The 23,040-nt window shown below is 34.8% G+C and overlaps 1 protein-coding gene across 11 annotated transcripts in view; it reads right to left on the bottom strand.

Annotated features, from left to right (window-relative positions):
* LOC131682902 (histone acetyltransferase KAT6A) overlaps nt 1-23,040 on the bottom strand; it is a 418,542-nt gene that overhangs the window by 160,390 nt on the left and 235,112 nt on the right. For 10 of the 11 annotated variants that reach the window (XM_058964705.1, XM_058964704.1, XM_058964706.1 and 7 more), the window contains one exon: nt 16,146-17,815. In XM_058964705.1, the coding sequence (XP_058820688.1) occupies nt 16,146-17,815 (1,670 nt within the window). The remainder of the gene's footprint in view (nt 1-16,145; nt 17,816-23,040) is intronic. The other variant, XM_058964713.1, reaches the window with a different exon arrangement.

Below are 23,040 nucleotides of genomic sequence, written 5' to 3'. Positions count from 1 at the left end.
TATTTTCACCATACTAAGGAGGTCGCCTCACTGATTCATTAATTACTCGGCCTACAAACAATGGAATACGCACAAATTGGCATCAACAGCTTTGCTTCGTTGTTAAGTACCAAGATAATAACATACATGCGCTGAAAACAGTGAAATTCTCGTGTTTGAGCGAAACGAAAACACGAATCGAGTTCCCCTATTGTTGCGCTACCATTTGACTCAATGCGTTAAACAAAGATGGCAGACACTGCTCTAACCAACGCCTTCAAATGGGTAGCGTGATAATAGAAACATAGCGATAATGGGCTCATCACCCTATATACCAAAAAGCTCAGACAAAATATTCGGAAGCTAACCGAATACAACTCATTTACAAACAAGTTGTTGCCTTGGTTTTCTTGCCCAATCAAGGTATTCCAATGGCACTCGAAAAATTGAGAAAAAGTTGTCCAAAGGTTCTCGACGATTTTTTGGGTTACATTAGTAAAATTGTATTTTCGGTAGGAAGGAAGCTAACAAAAAGTTTCTCGATGACCTCACTTACCCCCCGCTTCGCGGTCAGTTTTCAAAAATGTATCGAAAAAGATTCCTAGGACCACCAATACACAGTGGCACGACTTAGAACAAAAGATGAACTAAAGTCCAAACTTTTCCGTATCGGTTCATATAGGACGTTTTTATGTAATTTTGGTACGCTGAATTCGTTTTCGATATTAAAACATTTCAAAAATAAACATTTACTATTCATTAGGGTGTCTCAAAAATATTTTTTTTTCAAAATCGTTCTTAAAATTTGTGTATATTAATTTTCGAGTGCTAAATTGTTTTTGATATTAACATTCATAAAAAAAAATTATTATACATTAGGGTGGCTCAAAAATAATTATTTTGTTGTGAAGGTTTAAAATTTTTTTAAAGACATTTTTGTGCGCTGAATTCCTATGTTAGTTATAAAAAATAGAAATTAACTTTACTGCTTATTAGAGTGGCTCAAAAGTAAATATTTTGTCTGTTATAAAGATTTCTTTCAATAGTAATTTTGAAATTTATTTTCCGAATTGAAACGAATTTATTGGCATCTCATTATGGGGCTTTAGAAATGACTATATTATTTTAAAGGATCAAATAAGATGGGATTTTCAAATTTTGGAAGGTTTAATTCGTTAGTGGGTTACTTGGTATAAAATTTTTTTTTTTCATTTTCCAAACACATTTTGAGCGTCTTAGTGGAATATTGATTTACATTCACTAATCAACAAGATGGTTAACGATTTTGTTGGTTGTGTGTTTTAAGTTGCTTAGATTGCTTATTTCATACCTTAAATTAAAATAGATCCAAAATCCTTTTTTCGCGTATATGGTTCATTTAAAAATGGTCATATTTTATTTGGATAATATCGCATACCCTTAAGCTATATCAGTGCTATGCAAAATAGTCTCACCAAATGACTAGAACTCAACTGTGTTCACTCAATTTGACAGTTATTGCGTAAGTTAGCAAAAATAGTTCATGAAACATTTTATGACACATTTCAGATGGTTGAAAATATTTGCTGAATTTTAAACATTCTTAATTCCTTTACCATACCATACTTTCCACTCGGCTCCTTCCTCTTGATCACTAGTAAAACCCTTGCAGATCATGCTCTAAATGCTATTTGAAAGTTGTGCATAAATTAGTGTCATTATTCTAGTCATAAAGTGAATATTCAAATTAAATATCAGTAATAACCATGCGTCTCCATCCACAGTTTCTGCCTTTCTCATATAAAGAAAGGCTATGCAATCACTGTAAAAATCGACTTCTTAACCGAGGCCCGGAGGGCCGAGTGTCATACACCATTCGATTCAGTTCGACGAGATCGGCAAATGTCTGTGTGTGTGTGTGTGTGTGTGTATGTGTGTGTGTCATTTAAACTCACAATTTTCTCAGAAATGGCTGAACCGATTTTCGCAAACTTAGTTTCATCTGAAAGGTATAACGCTCCCATAAGCTGCTATTGAATTTTTAGTTGATCCGACTTCCGGTTCCGGAGTTACGGGTTGAAGAGTGCGGTCACACAGCAAATTCCCATATAAACTGGTACCACCATGATGATCAAATGGTGTAAAACATATTAAAATTGATGTAACATTACTCTAGTTTGCGGGTCTGGAGCACTAATGATCAATCAAAGCAGCTTTGACCACATTGGCCACCTATGACGGTTCATGACGCCCCCGGGGAACCCGCCAAGTTCCTAAGCTAATATCACACCCATTCCACAACGAATTCTCTACCGATTTTTACAAACTTGATTTCAAATGAAAGATACAGTAATGCCATTGACTGCTGCTGACTTTCATTCGGTTCTGACTCTTGCTTCGGGAGTTACAGGGGTGTTAGTAAGGATACACTGGAATTTCCCATATAAATCGGTACAATCGTAATACCTCAGAGGCTAAAAACTATTGAAATGGTCACCAAATTACTTCTAATCGCAGATCTAGATCACTGATTGCCAATCAAACATTCTTTGAATATATTGTCCACTATCGACGATTCCGGAAGTCTGGAATTCCGGGCATATTCCACAATTAAAGTCACATCGGTTCATCGGTGATGACTGAACCGATTTTCTCAAACCAAGTCTCAAATGGAAGGCAAAATATGCAGTTGAGTATTGCGTCGCCGCAACTCCCCCCCCCCACCTTGCCCTTACACCTCCCTCCTTCATCACTCCCCTCCTCTTGGACCACCCTCACGCCCGCATTTCCTTCATCCACCCCGTATACCGAAATAAGATGAAGGATTTCTGACGCATCCTCCACTCCCACTCTACTAACCCCCCATTCCCAACACGTTCAAACCCATTCCACCAACCTTTCCAAATTATAATCACATGAAGATAACATTGAACTCATGCTGATTAAGCTAATTAAATATTATTCTTTTGCCTTTCTTATATAGAAAGGTTATGCAATTGCTCCAAAAACCGACTTTCTAACCGAGGCCCGGAGGGCTCAGTCTCATATAACATTCGACTCAGTTCGTCGAGATCGCAAAATATCTGTGTGTATGTATGTGTGTATGTATGTATGTATATATGTATGTATGTATGTATGTATGTATGTATGTATGTATGTATATATGTGTGTATGTGCGGATTTGTTACCAAAATGTCCACATCGGTTCCTCGGAGATGGCTGAACCGATTTTTACAGACTAAGATTCAAATGAAAGGTATAATATTCCCATAGGTTGCTATTGAATTTCATTTTCAACCGACATCTTTTTCCGGATTACGAGTTGAAGAGCATGGTTACAAAACAAAATTTGTTGGTTTGTCCACATTGGTCTCTCGGAATTTGACAAACTTAATTTTAAATGAAAGGTCCATCAGCTGCTGTTGAATTTTGTGTGGATCCGAGTTCTGGTTCCTGAATTACAGGGTGATACGTACGATCACGCAGCAAAACCCGATTCTAACGAATTCTGCGATGAATGTAAAAAGGTGAAATTTTTTCCAAAATGTAAACACAACTGTTGAATTTGTAGATCTAGGTCACCAACAGTCATGCAAAGTCTCTTTGGCCACACTGCACAGTGGTCGCAATGGTACCAAAACGTGCGTTTAATTAATGGCGCTCTAGGAGTTGATTTTAGCGATTTGGTGTGTTAGAAACACTTTTTCAAAATGGAATCCCCCTTCTTTTGATGTATACTGAATTGTGAATAATCCACCTCAAAGTGAGATAGAAAATTTATTTCCACTAACTTTTAAGATAGAGGCATGATGTCAATGACAAAGTTATAGTAAATTCTACTGCGAGAAAACTTGTTGAACATGCAAACTCTCCAAAATGTAATGGTGTTGAGATAAAGCACGTTGTTTGTGGAAGGCACCCAAAAAATCATTTTTTTATTATAACTTTTTTCTGAGATTTTTGCAATTCTTCAGATGTTCTATGAAGTTGATGAAATTAAGAAATTGCAGATATTTGTCGAAGACGTCAACATTTTTTATTTCAAAACTTAAGAATTATTAAATAAAGTGGGTTAAAAATACCGCCATTTTGAATGACAATTACTAAGAGATGTGGAAATATGTGGAAGACATTTTGATTCTATGAGAAAGACAGTGAAAAGTACTATAAGAAAAAATACTACTTACAACGGGTATCCACTGGTCTGTATACAAAAAATATTTTCCGGCAATGTATGTTTTGCATTTTGTAACAAAATAAGTACGACTACGAGAAACAATCGCTAAAAAAAATTATGCTGATTTTTTAGTGATTGTGTCGAATATTCTAAAAAATCATTGAGAGTAATAAATACACCTATAAATCGTGAACTTTGAATTCTTGTTATCTGAAACTATTCATAAATTAACAGGATTTGGAAAGTGAACACTAGAGACGTCTAAAAAGGTTTACTGTATTTTCGTGAGTATGAACCATAGCAAAGAGTATTAGATATCATTTTCACGAAACGACTGTGTAGTCAGAGTTGCTACTTAGGATCCGACTTGCCAGAAAATCTTTAGAAATATATTTTCACCTATATATTACATCTCTGTCAAATTTTAACCCTCAAAAAGGCAAGGGGTCTCAGAGGCTCGGCTAGTTACAGTTCCCTAGTTTCAATGAATTTGTAATTCGAAATACAAATGATCGAGCGTTTTCGGGCTTTCGATTCTCTCACTGGTAAAACGACAAAAAAGAGGCTCTTGGTTTCATTGGGTCTTAGAAGCGATGCTTTATGAAGTCACAATTTTCGATTGCCTTTTTGAGGGTTAATTTCAAATATTTAATCATTCAATGCGTGCTTGCAAAAGAATTTATTAGTCGGGATGTCACAATATTTCGTTGATAACTCGACTTAGAGTGACTGGATTGCGCTTAAATAAGTATCACCATCTTTCCTTCGTTCCTAAGAAACAGACTTTTTGAGCTAATGCGTTGAATAGAGATAGCAAAAACTTCTCAAACTAATGAGTTCCAATGGGTGAGATGAATAGAGGAGCTAAGAAGAATTAGGGCACAGTAACCCAAAAACTGTTTGTAATGGTTTTTATTCTTGTAAAGACAGCCAAAATTTTTTGCGCATTTTTTAGTTGATCACTTTTGTTGTTGTGCTAGTTTAGAAATAATTCGTAAGTTGGAGACTACAGAGCTGAGAGTTTTGGATTCATATGTGTACTTTGACATTTTCAAAGATTTTTTAGAATATTCGTAGAATAGAATAACATATAGAAACAATTGCTATAAATAGTTATGCTTAAAATGTCGTAATTATTTTGTTACAAAATGAAAAACATGCATTGCCGGAAAGTATTTTTTATATACAGGCCGGTGGATGCCGGTTGTGAGTAGTATTTTTGCTTATAGTACTTTTCACTGTCTTTCTCATAGAATCGAAATGTCTTCCACATATTTCCACATCTCTTAGTAATTGTCATTCAAAATGGCGGTATTTTTAACCCACTTTATTTAATAACTCTTAAGTTTTGAAATAAAAAATGTTGACGTCTTCGACAAATATCTGCTATTTCTTAATTTCAACAACTTCATAGAACATTTGAAGAATTGCAAAAATCTCAGAAAAAAGTTATAATAAAAAAATGATTTTTTGGGTGCCTCCCACAAACAACGTGCTTTATCTCAACACCATTACATTTTGGAGAGTTTGCATGTTCAACAAGTTTTCTCGCAGTAGAATTTACTATAACTTTGTCATTGACATCGTGCCTCTATCTTATAAGTTAGTGGAAATAAATTTTCTATCTTACTTGTAGGTGGATTAATCACAATTCAGTATACATCGAAAGAAGGGGTCTTCCATTTTGAAAAAGTGTTTCTAACACACCAAATCGCTGAAATCAACTCCTAGAGCACCATTAATTAAACGCACGTTTTGGTACCATTGCGACCACTGTGCACTGGCCACCATCGACGGATCCGGAAGCATCCAAATTCAGAATAACGGTTATATTGGTTTCTCGAAAATGGCTAGACCGATTTGATCAACTTAGTCTCAAATGAAAGGTGTTGCGTCCACGGAAACTGATATTAAATCCTCCATCCGACTTCCGGCTCTGGAGTTACGGGTTGTGGAGTGCGATCACATAGAAAACTCCGATTCAAACCGATACCGCGATGAATGCAAAAAAGTGCTCTTATATATACTTACCAAGTGTAATAAGAATGTAAGACATTTCCATAATGTTATATTTTACGAACCAGCTATTAAATCATAGTTTGGAGAAATGAGAAAGGCACAATTGCACCTCTAGGTGGATTAAAACAGGTATTTCAAATTTTGACTGCTTATCGCAAGTTTTCGCAAAACTAGCATAGGCTCATTTTAAAGAGAAAATGAAAAGCTTTCGAATGAGTATAGTGTGATCGCGGGCATTCACGGGCGTCGTTGTTGTTATCGCTTTAGAAGTTCGAATTCAATAAAAATTCATGACAAACAGTTATCTAAACACTAACTAAACTAACTAGTGACTTATTTTTGGCGATTTTACGATGTAATTTTATCACACGGATAATTTTGGTGAAGTAATGCAATTCATAAAATCAACCGTTTCTTTGAAAAACGAGAATAACCGTATATAGTTCCTATAGTCAAATAATGCAAAAAACACTTGAGTTATGCCCTTCAAAAAGCTGTCAAAAATTCATTTTGCATTCAAAACACCTAAAATCTCGCGAAAATGTCTCTGATGGCTTAGCTGATACGAGAAAAATACTAGTGAGAATATCGCATAACCTTCATATATGGACTTAAGTCCGGGCTCGTCCAACTGTGCAATAACGTGGAAGGCTGGCACAATAAATGGAACGGTTTGTTAAGCCGTGGAAATCCTACATTTTATGGTGTGTTGAAAAAGTTGCTGTTTGAAAAGAAACACCCTAGTGCGGATGTTTCACGTACACTGCAAGCGGTACCAACAGCTAAAAAGTCTAAAAAGAACTCACGAAAGGACCATATAAATTAAGAGTTAAAGCATACAATCCAGGTGATTGGATGAACTATTTGACTGGTATAGCTTTAGTGTTAATTTCTTCATAGCATCAAATGTTATAAAATTTGTATTTCAGCTTAATAAACTAAATTTTTTCGATTAACATTTCGATGTTTTTCGGGTATATGGAATTCGCGCGAATGGTATTCGGGTTTATGTTTCATTCGGGCGAATATCTTTCGGGTGTTCGTGGTATTCGGGTGAATGACATTCGGGTTTATGTGACATTCGGGCAAATGTCATTCGGGTAAATGGCTTTCGGGCAAATGTCATTTGGGCAAATGTCATTCGGGCAAATGTGATAGAATCTTCGGGTTTATGGCATTCGGGTAAATGGTCCATTCGGATTAATGACATACGGGTAAATGGTTCATTCTGGCAATTGATTTTCGGGCGAACGTCATTCGGGTAAATGACTTTCGGGCGAATGTGATAGAACCGTTGCCAATTTTATTTAACACAACCAGCTAATGAATCATAGTTTGGATAAATGAGAAAGGCACAATTGCACCACTAAATGGATTAAAACAGGTTTTAATCTTGAATTTTCCATTTTGCCGGGAGCTTCCAGAACCGTCTACGGTGGTCAATGTGGCTAACAAGATTTCGATGGGCCGCCAATAACATAGAACTACAAATACAAGATGCTCCTATTTTAGCAAAAAAAAACAATTGCTTTCATTGGGATATCGGTTTGAATAGGAGTTTTCTCTGTGACCACACTACACAATCCGTAACTCCGCAACCGGAAGATGGATCGAAATAAAATTTAAAGGCAGTTTTTAGGGAGCAACACCGTTCATTTGAGGCTAAGTTTGGTCAAATCGGTCCAGACATCACTGAGCAATCGATGTAACTGTTATTCTGAATTTGAAAACTTCCGCTGGGGCTTTCGGAACCGTCGATGGTGGCCAATGTGGCCAAAGAGACTTTGAATGACTATTAATGACCTAGAACTACAAATCCAAGCAGTTGTTGTGATATTTTGGAAAAAAATCACCTTTTTACATTCATCACCGTATATGTATGTTGCAATCGGGATATGCTGCGTGTTCGTACTCATCACCCTGTAATTCCGGAACCAGAACTCGGATCAGTTAGAAATGAATGACAATGAAAATGCTGTACCTTTCATTTGAGACTAAGTTTGTGCAAATCGGCTGCGCCATCTCTGAGAAAATCGATGATATTGTTCGACACATTCACACATACATACATACATATATAGATACATACATACACACATGCAGACATTTGTCGATCTCGACGAATTGAGTGGAATAGTATAAGAAATTCGGACCTGCGGGCCTCGATTAATAAGTCGAAATTCCGACCGATTGCAACCTTTCTACATGAGAAAGGCAAAATAAAGGGCGAACACGAAATTATTGCGACACCGAAAATGTCATGCCAATTTTCTTATAATGTTTAAAATCAAACAAAAATTTTAGGGTAGTTTTATACATATATTAACTTCAAAAATCAAAATAAAAGTTAATCGATGGAGCCTTGAGTGTAAAATTGAACGCATTTTCGCTTGATGCCCTCCATCAAAGTCTTTACAGTGTCATCCGGTACCAGTTTCTCAGTTTTTTTTCCATTTTCTTAACATGTCCTTCTCGTCTTTGACTGTCTTCTTGCTCTTCCGAAGTTCCCGCTTCATCATTGCCCAGTACTGCTCCACCGGGCGCAGCTCCGGACAGTTTGGCGGATTCATGTCCTTTGGAACAAAATGGACAGAATTGGCCTCATACCACTCCTGGACACTTTTAGAATAGTGGCATGATGCCAAATCTGGCCAAAATAGCGGAGCTTTATCGTGCTGCTGCAAGAACGGGAAAAGACGCTTCTCGAGGCACTCAGATTTGTAGATCTCGCCATTTACTGTGCCCTTTGTCACGAAAGGCTCACTCTTCAGTCCGCAAGAGCAGATGGCCTGCCAAATGAGATATTTGGAGGCGGACTTCGACATTTTCTTCTTCTTAAATTTGTCGTCCACATACAACTTGCTCTTGCCGATGAAAAACTCCAACCCCTTAATTTGCTTAAAATCGGCTTTTATATACGTTTCGTCGTCCATCACACAGCAGCCATATTTTGTCAGCATCTTCTCGTAGAGCTTCCGTGCCCGAGTTTTAGCCGTCGATTGTTGCCGCTCATCGCTGTTTGGGAAGTTCTGTACCTTGTATGTATGTAGTCCAACTCTCTTCTTTGCATTCTGGACGTAGCTCTGCGACATGCCGATCTTTTTTAGCCAAATCACGGCTTGAGGCGTTGGGATTTGCTTTAATCATCCGCTTCACCTTTCCCTCCGTCTTTTTGTTCTCCGGTCCCGGGTTTCTTCCAGCTCCTTTGCTGTTGTCCCACGTCAACCGCTCCTGGAGCCGCTTCAACACTCTGGAGACGGTTGAATGGTGAATGTTCAACATTTTTCCCAACTGCCGGTGCGACAGGTCAGGACATTCCAAGTGTTTGGAAAGAATTTGTTCTCTCGACTCGCGTTGGTTCACCTCCATTTTCGTTGAATCGAAAAACACGATTTCGAGTTTGACAGCATGTAAACAATACACATCAATGAGAAAGTGTGCAAAATTTGGTTGATTTTTACCCAATGGTAAAAAAGTTATGCCCTGTTGAATGTGTCGCAATAATTTCGTGTTCGCCCTTTATGAAAAGAGATTAAGTATAAGTAGAATCGTATAAATTGAACGGAAGGAACGTATTCAAAGTTGCTTATATTTGGGAACATAGCCACTTTATTTGACGGTTTGGTTCGCGTGGATGATGGTTCTTCAAGATTACTAGGCAGATTTTGAACATTTGAACTACACACAATGACTTTCACTGCGAGCCGTGCTCACAAAGACTGCCGTTAAGCTGTTGAACAATGTCTGCAAACACAACCCACAGACAAAGTCAATCAACGGCGACTCGCCAATCGGCCACGCCAGTGTGCACAGGCTCTTAGTTGACTGTTAGTTTGGGCTGGTGCAGAGTATGAAAAAACACAAAACATAAAAAAGGCCCATAAGCCCTCTCGGTCTCCTCGATGCACCACTATCGAGGCGTAATGCAATAACCATCTTAAAGCAGTTCTCTGCCAGAGCTTCTTTAAAAACTGACGCTGAAATATGCTTGAAGATGTTTGCAATACCGTCAAACCCGTCAACCTAGGGGAGGGATATTCCCTAAATATAGTAATTTATACTAAAAAAATTCAAACAGGGAGATGTTTAAAATGGTTGCGAAAAAGAGGCACAAAATCGTTATCGGACTACCTGACATTCTAAAAGGAAACATGCCGATTGCGATGGGTGGGGAATCTGCTGTCAAAACGAGTTAAACAGAGAGTTGTGAGAGAAAGAGTTTCAACTTTTCGTGGTGGAAACTAATAGGTAAAATGTTTGGGTGCAAAAAGTTTTTTCAGATTTTATTTGGAAATGTAAATAAACTTCCACAAACTGTTCCCATATTTTTTCTGCATCAAATGTATATCCATTTTACAACTACAATATTATAGTTTCTCCAAAATCCCAAGTTTTAATATTTTCTTCATACATTTAAATTAACGTTAGCTATTACCGAAGCAGCGTCATCTCTTAAATATTTTCATGAAAGTATTAATTTAAAATTTAAGTGGACTATCCAAAGTATTGGGACCATATCAGTTCAAATGTTCAAAATCTGCCAAGTAATCTTGAAGAACCATCATCCACGCGAACCAAACCGTCAAATAAAGTGGCTATGTTCCCAAATATAAGCAACTTTGAATACGTTCCTTCCGTTCAATTTATACGATTCTACTTATACTTAATCTCTTTTCATAAAGGGCGAACACGAAATTATTGCGACACATTCAACAGGGCATAACTTTTTTACCATTGGGTAAAAATCAACCAAATTTTGCACCCTTTCTCATTGATGTGTATTGTTTACATGCTGTCAAACTCGAAGTCGTGTTTTTCGATTCAACGAAAATGGAGGTGAACCAACGCGAGTCGAGAGAACAAATTCTTTGTCGATTGCGATGGGTGGGTAATCTGCTGTCAAAACGAGTTAAACAGAGATTGTGAGAGAAAGTTTCAACTTTTCGTGGTGGAAACTAGTAGGTAAAATGTTTGGGTGCAAAAAGTTTTTTCAGATTTTATTTGGAAATGTAAATAAACTTCCACAAACTGTTCCCATATTTTTTCTGCATCAAATGTATATCCATTTTACAACTACAATATTATAGTTTCTCCAAAATCCCAAGTTTTAATATTTTCTTCATACATTTAAATTAACGTTAGCTATTACCGAAGCAGCGTCATCTCTTAAATATTTTCATGAAAGTATTAATTTAAAATTTAAGTGGACTATCCAAAGTATTGGGACCATATCAGTTCAAATGTTCAAAATCTGCCAAGTAATCTTGAAGAATCATCATCCACGCGAACCAAACCGTCAAATAAAGTGGCTATGTTCCCAAATATAAGCAACTTTGAATACGTTCCTTCCGTTCAATTTATACGATTCTACTTATACTTAATCTCTTTTCATAAAGGGCGAACACGAAATTATTGCGACACATTCAACTGGGCATAACTTTTTTACCATTGGGTAAAAATCAACCAAATTTTGCACCCTTTCTCATTGATGTGTATTGTTTACATGCTGTCAAACTCGAAGTCGTGTTTTTCGATTCAACGAAAATGGAGGTGAACCAACGCGAGTCGAGAGAACAAATTCTTTGCCGATTGCGATGGGTGGGTAATCTGCTGTCAAAACGAGTTAAACAGAGATTGTGAGAGAAAGAGTTTCAACTTTTCGTGGTGGAAACTAATAGGTAAAATGTTTGGGTGCAAAAAGTTTTTTCAGATTTTATTTGGAAATGTAAATAAACTTCCACAAACTGTTCCCATATTTTTTCTGCATCAAATGTATATCCATTTTACAACTACAATATTATAGTTTCTCCAAAATCCCAAGTTTTAATATTTTCTTCATACATTTAAATTAACGTTAGCTATTACCGAAGCAGCGTCATCTCTTAAATATTTTCATGAAAGTATTACCTAATTGGGAAACAAATCACTTGCGATTTATACAATCTCAGTCCTCATTTCTAAAAGCTTATTTCAAACGACCAAATGTCGAATATTCAAACGTACACCCACATTTCAAGTGGATAATAAATATTTATTAAGAATATGTCAAATAATAAATTGGCAAAAGTACTGTACCGTTGTTACCAACTTAGCGTTCTGGTGAAACGATAAAATTTCAAAAATATACTGCTGATGTTTTCAGAAATCAAAACCTGACTTATTGATTTATTTTCAATTTGTTCCAACCCCAAAGCTCCGTGGGATTGGCGGTGGACTCCGGACCAAGGTGCTTAGAGATTTGCAGCTTGGATACCTTGTATTCTGGTTTGTTGTTTGTTTGTTTTTTTTTATTTGCGTGACCTTAAAATTTTTTTCATTCGTCACGTAATTGGATTCTGGTGATCCCTAGAATCTGAAAGCAACTCGGCGCGTGCTTCAGGTGTTGGATAGAAGCGAAGGCATACCCTAACGACTGGCAGATTGAATGATTTTTGATGTCAATTCAACTAGATCCAGACCGATGCAATATCCTATGGTTGTTGGTTCATTACACATAATTAAATATCATTCAATTAGCTCAATGCAATAAAACTTAAGTGAAAGCCAAAGTAATGGGATCATACCAATTCAAACCAAAATCTAAAGTACACATCAATGAATTATACAATGTATTAAATTTAAAATTTAAGTGGACTATCCAAAGTATTGGGACCATATCAGTTCAAATGTTCAAAATCTGCCAAGTAATCTTGAAGAACCATCATCCACGCGAACCAAACCGTCAAATAAAGTGGCTATGTTCCCAAATATAAGCAACTTTGAATACGTTCCTTCCGTTCAATTTATACGATTCTACTTATACTTAATCTCTTTTCATAAAGGGCGAACACGAAATTATTGCGACACATTCAACAGGGCATAACTTTTTTACCATTGGGTAACAATCAACCAAATTTTGCACCCTTTCTCATTGATGTGTATTGTTTACATGCTGTCAAACTCGAAGTCGTGTTTTTCGATTCAACAAAAATGGAGGTGAGCCAACGCGAGTCGAGAGAACAAATTCTTTCCAAACACCTGGAATTGCCTGACCTGTCGCACCGGCAGTTGGGAAAAATGTTGAACATTCAGCATTCAATCGTCTCCAGAGTGTTAAAGCGGCTCCAGGAGCGGTTGACGTGGGACCACGGCAAAGGAGCTGGAAGGAATGTTCCCCGCTACTATTTTCCAAAACGAATTCTACAGAGAAATATATATATATATATACATATATATATATATATATATATATATATATATATATATATATATATATATATATATATATATATATATATATATATATATATATATATATATATATATATATATATATATATATATATATATATATATATATATATATATATATATATATATATATATATATATATATATATATATATATATATATATATATATATATATATATATATATATATATATATATATATGTACAGGGTGTTTGGTTCATGGTTAAGAATCTCTCGGGGGGTGATAGACTGCCATATTTGGAGAAAAAAAATGTTCTACACATACCATCAAATCTCAACCGTTACATAGTTATTGAACTTTTAGTGTAAAAAACTTATTTGTCTTAAAATACCTCTAACTTTAAAAGTATACTTTGTATTTTAAATGTTTTAGTTCCATTCGAAAGGTGAGAAAATTTCGCATTGAGTGATGCCCTCATATGTTTCAGCTAATGAGTTTAAGTAGCCTGTTCAAAGTAATTTATTGAAAATTAAACAATTTTTAACGATTTTTCTTTCATTTCTTGAAAATCCTAATAGTTAACCTCATCATTTTAATAATTCAGATTGTTAGTCTTGATAAGCTGCTAAATTCGTTCTTTGACATGATACACTTACCTTTTCTTATTTTCATGATTTTGGGTTATTCAACTTGGATATTTTTATCTCATTTTCACTAGTACCAGCTCTAATTGAAAATTATGGCACTTATTGTACTTTTTTTTCTTATTATTCGAAAGCCAGGAAAATTTTACAGTGAAAAATGTATTAATACCTTTCAGTTAAGTGAATTTAGTATTCTTTTAAAAGTAAATTAGTTTAAAGTTAGTGCTATTATTAGCATTTTCGTTAATTTTCTTAAAATAGTAAATAATAAACATCACCATTATTATCATGGAAATAATGCATCTCGACAAGTTCTACAGTTCTTTCTTTGACTCCATTCAATTATCTCTTTTGGTTTCGACGCAAAATCGTTTTTATCACATCGTTTCATATGCAAAAATAACGATTTCGAACCCACTACATTTGTAGCGAGCTCATGCTGTGTTAACTATTAAATAGCAGTAAAATAAAAAGAGATATAGACAAAGTGTCTAATAAAAAGTTATAGAGAACATTAAGGGGCATCAAATGAACAATAGTAACGATAAATTTTGTTGATTAATAATCAGAATAATTAAAAAACTCTCCAAAAAACACAAATTTTGAGTTATTTCGTTAGTAAAAAATCATTTAGTACACTTAACTAAAAGATATTTGTACATACACTGATAGGACATTTTCTCAGTTTTCCAATGAAATCTTGTAAATAACGATATAAAGCATATTTTTTAGATTAGAGTCTTTTAAGCACTTGCAAGTCGGTTACAGGAAAAGTATAGTAAAGAAATTACAAATATATATATATATATATATATATATATATATATATATATATATATATATATATATATATATATATATATATATATATATATATATATATATATATATATATATATATATATATATATATATATATATATATATATATATATATATATATATATATATATATATATATATATATATATATATATATATATATATATAAATATATATATATATATATATATAAATATATATATATATATATATATATATATATATATATATATATATATATATATATATATATATATATATATATATATATATATATATATATATATATATATATATATATATATAAATATATATATATATATATATATATATATATATATATATATATATATATATATATATATATATATATATATATATATATATATATATATATATATATATATATATATATATGTATATATATATATAGCACGCTGTAGCACCAAGTAAACACGAAAACGCTAAAAGTTACTAGTGATCTTATCGTGCGTGGTAATGCAATGTTTAGATTTTATCGATAAACATGAGTAAGAAGAATCAAAGGCATTATAACTGCCAGCTTGTGACGCTGTCCATAATTCCTTTAATCACGAGCGTCATTTCTGTCGTATGTTAGCCATGATTGATCTATGAAACAATCTTCCATGGTATATAAGATTGGATATTGCAAAACGCGAAAAGCACTTGGAGGTATGTCATTTGGCAGATTCTAGATTGGCAGAAAGAAGTTTGACGGAAAGGACGATATAGATAAACGACATTGAATACAACGATTTATGGAAATATCCGAACGTTTTATTCTTGTCGACGACGGTCACATTTTAGACATATCAATGTTGCTTCAACCCCACCAATTGTTCGTGGAGGTAGTGTATGCATACGATACATTGCTTTCAGCAAATGTAGAATTTTATTCTATCCTACCAAAAATTTTGAATTTCGAACATCTCTGAGCGAAATTATATTTCTGCCGTGTGCCTTTCGGTCAAACATTCTTTCTGCCAAACGTGTCTGCCAAACGACAATACAACCAAGTGCACGCTCGAGTGAAATATACAGATATAAATTGAACTTCAATTTTACTGCACATTCAATTCTTAACATCAAAACGCCAATTTGCTTACTAAAAATACTTCAGCGCAGATGAGCTTTGTTTTGTTATGACTAAAATAGGCATGGCAAAAAAATTTAAGACAAGGTGACAAAAAATGAGGTCAGTATAGATAATATTCGGGGTACAATTAGCTTATAACTCAATTTTAATGTTTAGTTCTATTCTGTCTGAACAGTTATGTTTAGTGAAGCCATATGAATTTGATATATCTTACCCATTATAGAGGGAGTTTTGGTGTATGGTGATAGGTGTTGCATTGCGTCAAATTGACCACCATTCGCATCTGGGACCGACATGCATCCACTATTTGTGGTTGCCTGTTTTATTGATATGCCACTAATCAAAACATGATTACTACTATCACAGTCACTAGGATAGTTGAAGATGTTTTCGGTGAACGTTTTTAAGGTTTGTGAGTTGTTCTTTGAGTAATATTTTTTGTTAAGTTGCTCATAATGCTTTTCATTTATAGCTTTTTTAACAAGTTTACTCGGCGATAGTTTGTCTGGCATTCCTTCTTCACCAATGGAGCTCATGAAGAGATTGTAGTTGTCTTTTAACACCTGTTGGTTGTATTTCAACGGAGAAAAACAACGACTCAAAATTGTGCTTTTGTTAGTAATACATTCCTTTCTGCCTTCATGGTTGAGGAATGAATCCACACCGTTTTGTTTTTTTAACACATTTTGTGCTGCGGTCATTTGATTACTTCGTACTATTTTTATTATTCTTTTACTTGACCTAGGGTTCAGTGAAGCAACAGATGTAAAATAAGCATCCATTTCAGGTTTCTCGGAAGTGTCTAGTAAAGGCTTTAGCCCATTGTTCGATTTTTTTGCTTCTACAGGTTTGTGTTTAATATCTCGCCGTAATTTATTCGCCGATATTGTTTCAATTGTAACCATCTTTTCCGACGTACCACTAAAGATATCTATATTTTTCTTTGCTTCGGCAGCAAACCCCCATGGATCGTTGTTGGTTAGCATATTGGCCACGAACGCTGTCATGATTTTTTTATTTTGTTCACTTCCTTCCAATATAACAGATCCGATTTGAGCTGATTTGCTACTATTTGCAGCAGGCCAATGAGTTTGAATGTTATCACAGTTGCTACTATCATATAATGCTAATGGCTCATTAGAACTTTCGCTTTCATCGGAATCGTTACTCGCAGAGCTACTACTGCAGGTATCGCTAGAGGTGTTATTGTCATCTTCATTGTCACTACTCGATGAGTCGGATGATGTAGTGGACAACTGCACATCACGACAGCTTACTTTGCAGAGATTTGAGTCTGGTTCCGTACATGGCGAATAATTTTTCTGACACATAGACATCGATTTTTTTGTATCGTTATCTGCAGCAAGTTTACTGGTGTCACCTACTTGTCTTACACTGCATTCAGCGGTTTGGGACAACTTAATGGTGCTTTTCGATTTATTCTTTGCTCGTTTGTTTGATAAACCAGAATATTGTAAAATATGTTGATTATCATGTGACATACAATCTGAACTTCCTAACATTGGATGCTTAGCTAATGACAGATGAAAGTCCATCGGGTCGCGATAAAACAATGGCGCAGACTGATTCAAAAATAGGTTTTTTTCGTTTATACCAGTTTTGGACATCATCGTCATCATCATCGGATTTGGTACAAGAGTAGAAGAAAATGTATTGAAAAGTTTACCGGGCAATTTCTCGTTCCGTTCAGGAGGCTCTGGCGACTGAGATTGTTGCTTTTTGATACGACGCGGATTGCCAATTTTAGACGATGAATTTGTCTTTGGCGTTTTCATCACAGCACTTGAGCTTCCATGCATTGGTGATACCACGTTTTTATCAATTGTTAGAGTCTCTGGTACCATTTTATTAATCGGTACAGACCTGAAAAAAAAATGGGAATATTGAATTTTTCACTACAGAATGTAAATAAATGAATTTCAATAAATGTTACTGCTTGATTGATATGTGTCCAAACAGGTAGAAAAGATAATTGGTTTGGACGTACTACGAAATACCGAATCACAGAAAGGCGAATCACTAAAGACCGAAATCATTCAAGGATCAAAACAAGGTAGTTCAGACGACACATTTTTTACGATAATTTATTGGCGTTACTCGTTAACGATAATGTATCGTCATCGGAAACTGCGTTAACGATAAAGTATCGTCGCCTTCATCGTCATCGTCGATAATTATAACGTCGGATTCATCGTCATCGTCGGTTTATCGGTTATCGCGATACGTTTTGCGTAACTTTCCCGTTTATGGGAGTTGAAGTTGATGCGCTTAACTTTCAATTGTTGGGAAATAAATAGTTATTGAATGACATACCCTAGTAACAATAGTGGTTTTATGATAGTATTATAGCCACTGATGAAACTTAGATTGCACTTGTAGCGTGCTATAAAACTTCAATTGTTACTTGGGTATTGTTGGCAGTTGAAAATCAATAGTTTTGGACATTTTCTATGCACAGTGGGGTCCGACGATACGTCAAAATGAAATTTTTTCAACTTTCCGGGAAAGTGCATTATATTGAAGGAAAAATTTTTGGTAGTTGAAAATCAATAATTTTGGACATTTTCAATACGTAGAAGGATTCAACGATGTGTAAAAATGGATTTTTTCAACTTTTCGAGTAAGTTGGTGCACTGAAGAGTCTCAGGTGCACACTGTTTCCAAGCGGCAAAAAGGTGATCAAAATTGTTTTGACCATGAAGAACAAATTTTGAGCTATTGTGTAATTAGTATTTTAGCACGCAAAAACATATATTGAAAAAAAAACTACTAATCCACTATTATTAGGCCATTCACAAGTTACACTACACATTTAAGTAGTGTGGTGATTAACAGATTTTAATTTAAACTGGAAGATTTTGGATTTTAAAAAGGACAAATATACATATTTCCAATGTTTGATTTCCTTTTCTAGTTGGGAAGCTTTTAGCCCCCTCCTCCGTTTCTTCTCTCCACTATGTAACAAGATGCTTCATGCTTCCTTCTGTTACCCTTAAATATGTAGTGTAATTTATAAAGGGCATCATAATAGAGTTTTAGACGTTTTTACATTTCTTATAAAAGAAATGTATAGAATTCGCTCAAACTTTCAAGATTTTTTCCGAGGCCCGGAGGGCCGAGTCTTATATACCAATCGACTCAGCTCGACGATTTGGGACAATGTCTGTGTGTGTGTGTGTCTGTGTGTGTGTGTATGTAACGGACAAATTCTCATTCGTGTTTCTCAGCAATGGCTGAACCGATCTTATCCAAACCATTTTTAAATGAAAGAACTAAAAAACAGTATGAACGCTATCAATTTGTTTTTGATTCTGATGTTTAGTTTCCAAGATATGAATGTTTGAATGCGCAAAAATAGCGTTTTTTGCAGTTTTTTTTTAAATTATCTGCCGAAATTGATAATATGGATTAACAATTTATATGTTTTTAAACAGCTTCAACGAATACCTTTCAAACAAGCTACAGATTGTTGAAATCGGACTATTTTCAAAAGAGATATTTAACATTAAATGCGGACGAAAGATTTTTATCATTTCCCATTGCCAGAAATATGACCAAAAACATGTAATCTATTATTAACGCCAAAACGGCTTATTTTAGGTCAATAGTATCTTCGGAGAATTTAATGGAGGCAATATGCCCTTTCTTTCGGTATTGTGCTTTTGCTGATTAATCTCCCTATGAGTGAGATATTTTTACAATTTTTTTTGGAAGTGATTATATCGAAATGATGCCTTCAGCAAATTTGTAGCTCTTACTTTTGCGAATAGCTTTACTGAAGACTTCAAATATCTATTTTGAATACTTTAAAAGTTATGGCTTGTTGTTTGTTGATTACTCTTTGTCGCCTATTTATTGTTCAATATAGTAATAATCCATTGAAATAAACCAAACATTATTTCGATAAAACGAATTTTGTATTTCATTTTACTATCTACAACAGCTAGAAATAATCACTGAACACTTCCAAGTTGTCTGGAAGGAACTTGATAACTTATCAGTACAAAAATGTTCATTTGTGCGAACCTTCTGACTGCAATTTTTCTAACTTATAACCATCAGATCGATCTGAAACATATCGGAAAATGAAAAGCAAAATAAATAACTCCAAGCAACGGCGTAGCCAAGAGAAGGTTTTGGGGTTTAACACCATACAACCCCCCCCCCCCCACAGCACCCAAAAAAAAATATATTGTATTGAAGTTGAAAATTTATTGATGCAGACTGATTTAATTCAATATTACAATAACAATTATCTGATCCGTAGATTGATAACCTGTTGTTGTAAACATCATGAGGACTTTTGATAAATTGTCGGAATGGGGTCCTGATATGTAACTGATCTCTTGGTCTTGATTTCACAGTTGTCTAATAGCATCAATATCAAATTCCTGCCTGAAAACATTCCAATAGAAAATTCCAGAGTTCTGAAATCAATCATAATCCTCAGATTTATTTTCAAATTGATCTCGTTTTCGTAGAGATGTACTGTAATAAGGGTCTTTATTTAATAGGAAGCGAAGTTAAAATTGATTTAATGTCTATGAAACATAGAACTGCTCACCAAAAAATGTATAAATTTCAACATTTGCTAAAAATGTTTTTGCCTTTCTCATTAACTCAAAAATTCGTCGATCTAATCCCGACCGGGAGGGCCGAGTGTCATATGCTAATCGACTCAGTTCGTGGAGATCGGAAAATGTCTGTGTGTGTATGTATGTCTGTATGTATGTGTGCGTATGTGTGTATGTGGAAAAAACGTGACCTCTGTTAATCAGAGATGGCTGGATCGATTTGCACAAAGTTAGTCTCAAATGAAAGGTACAATCTTCCCTTCGGCTGCTATTGAATTTTTTATTCATTGGACTTCCGGTTCCGGAGCTACGAGTTGAAGAGTGCAATCACACAGCAAATTCCCATATGAACTGAAATGAAAAATTTTCAAAATCAAATTTGTATTTTTGATGCCAAATGACATTATAATGCATGAAACATTAAGATTTGATGTAAACTCGAAAAAATAACGTTTGACAAAAATTGATTTTTTTGGACTTTGGTACTTTTTTGCTCTGTTTCTGAAAAATTAATTCTGCATAATTTTAAAACTTCAAAAATTACGGTTTCGGAATTATGCCGTTAAGACATTAAGATCGATTTTCACCAAACCCCCACCAATTGTAAAATTGGTATTGTAAAAAAACGTAAGGGCGATACTTCAATGCTGATAGGTGGGACCGAAAAAGTAAACAATCGCCAAAGGGACTATATACTATATATACAATCATTTTGTCAATTTCAATAGCAGACACAAATTTTAATTTAATAATTTCAAATACTTCATGAAGTTTTGGGTTTCGATCACTGAATCATGCAATCTAGGATGTAAAAAACACAATAGTTCTTAAATAGGAAATAAAACCAAGTCTGGAAATATGCACTGTTGATTTTCTTTGAATGGTGGGTTTTTTCAAGAAAAAGCGTTGATTTCTTAATTCTCAGTCGCGTTGGTAATTTGAGTAAAGTATAAACTTCAAATCGATTAAAAAAAATCGATTTTTTTTGGCTCAGTACAATATACATAACCCCTTTAGAAAATTCAGTTTTCCCACCACAATGCATTGATTGAGGAATTTAGATATTTTATTAACAGAGCATTAGCAATAATTCGTTTGTATGTCTATTTTATGAGCCATTTTTTCGCCTTCCCATTGATTTGGTTTGAGATTTCCAGCACTGATGTTGTCCAATGCTGATTTGAGTGATTCTCTGAGTCCTGCCACTATCCCATGTAGTATGTGTTATCAAAAACATCGCGAAGCATCAAGTTCTAAATGTTCTCAAACGATATAATATCCGAAGAGAGTGATAAGAGTTATAAGAAATGTCTTATCACACTGTTAGGTGGATTAAAAGCGTTTTTGAATACAGCGAAGACCCGTTTTTATCAGCCCCTTGGAGAATTTTAGGCTGATGAAACGATAACATTGACAAAGTCGGCACATATTTTTTTCTGGTTCTGAAGAGACGAAGTCGAAACGCAAACATATTTTTTTCTTTCTTTTTAATAAACCGCAGCGGTTAAAATATTCTTCTTTAGTCCCTCAACAAAGCCTAAGATAAGAAAAATATGCTAAAGAAGGAGATTACTCGAATTTGACTTGAACGTAGGCTAGAGCCCACCAAACGGTTTTGATAGTTCGATAACTGCTAAGTTGTAAGAGTTACAAATAAACTTACATTACATTACATTCTGTATTTTCTTATGCAGAACAAAATCGTGGAACATTTTAAAATTCTACAAAATCACCAGGAAAAGTATTTTAAAAAAAACGTAATTTTCAGGGGTATATCAAAGAAATCTCCACAAATGTATATTAAAATCGACAGATAGACACATAGTCTCTTCAGCGAAGTTTTTTTTTTAACGGGTTGATAGGACTGCAGCTTATAGCTTGAGGGATCTCGGTCCGTCCCGCGAGACAAAATTTGCAAAATCGGAAGGATTAGCGACTGTCCACCAAATAAACACCGGTCCTCGAGAGGAGGACTAAATTTTGCGCCTGTTTGTCTCGAAGTGTGTAACGTCAAGTTTTCTATTTTGTCTGGTCCAATGTATCCTGCTCCTAACAACGCGTGCTAAGTCGTCAGTGATGCAATTAAAACTTCGCATTGATTCCGCTTCTATTTGCTTCCGGATCTCCTCATGGGTCCCCTAGGTCAGAAGCGGATCAATCGAATACAAACTATTTGGCGCAAGTTCAGAGCGTGTAACGTCGTGTCATCTAGTCTGTCATCCTATGGAACATCATCCTACCATCGCCTTGGGGTCAACGTCATATTGGCAAATTTCGCATTGAATCCGCTTCTGTCTCTTCCTGATCTCCTTTTTGTCACATAGTCTCTTCAGCGAAGTTAATACTTAAGATATTCTCAACAACTTTGCCAAATAGTTTTTTTTTATTTTCATAAATGACCAAACAAAAACTTGCTTTTCAGTTTAGGAGGGATTAATCACCCAACTAATACTTATTAAATGCAAAACAATATAACTAAACTTTGCTGAAGACACTATAGCTAAAAATGTCTTT

The sequence above is a fragment of the Topomyia yanbarensis genome, chromosome 2, assembly GCF_030247195.1.
Source record: "Topomyia yanbarensis strain Yona2022 chromosome 2, ASM3024719v1, whole genome shotgun sequence".
Taxonomy (NCBI): domain Eukaryota; kingdom Metazoa; phylum Arthropoda; class Insecta; order Diptera; family Culicidae; genus Topomyia; species Topomyia yanbarensis.
This window is presented reverse-complemented; position numbering and strand designations above follow the sequence as displayed.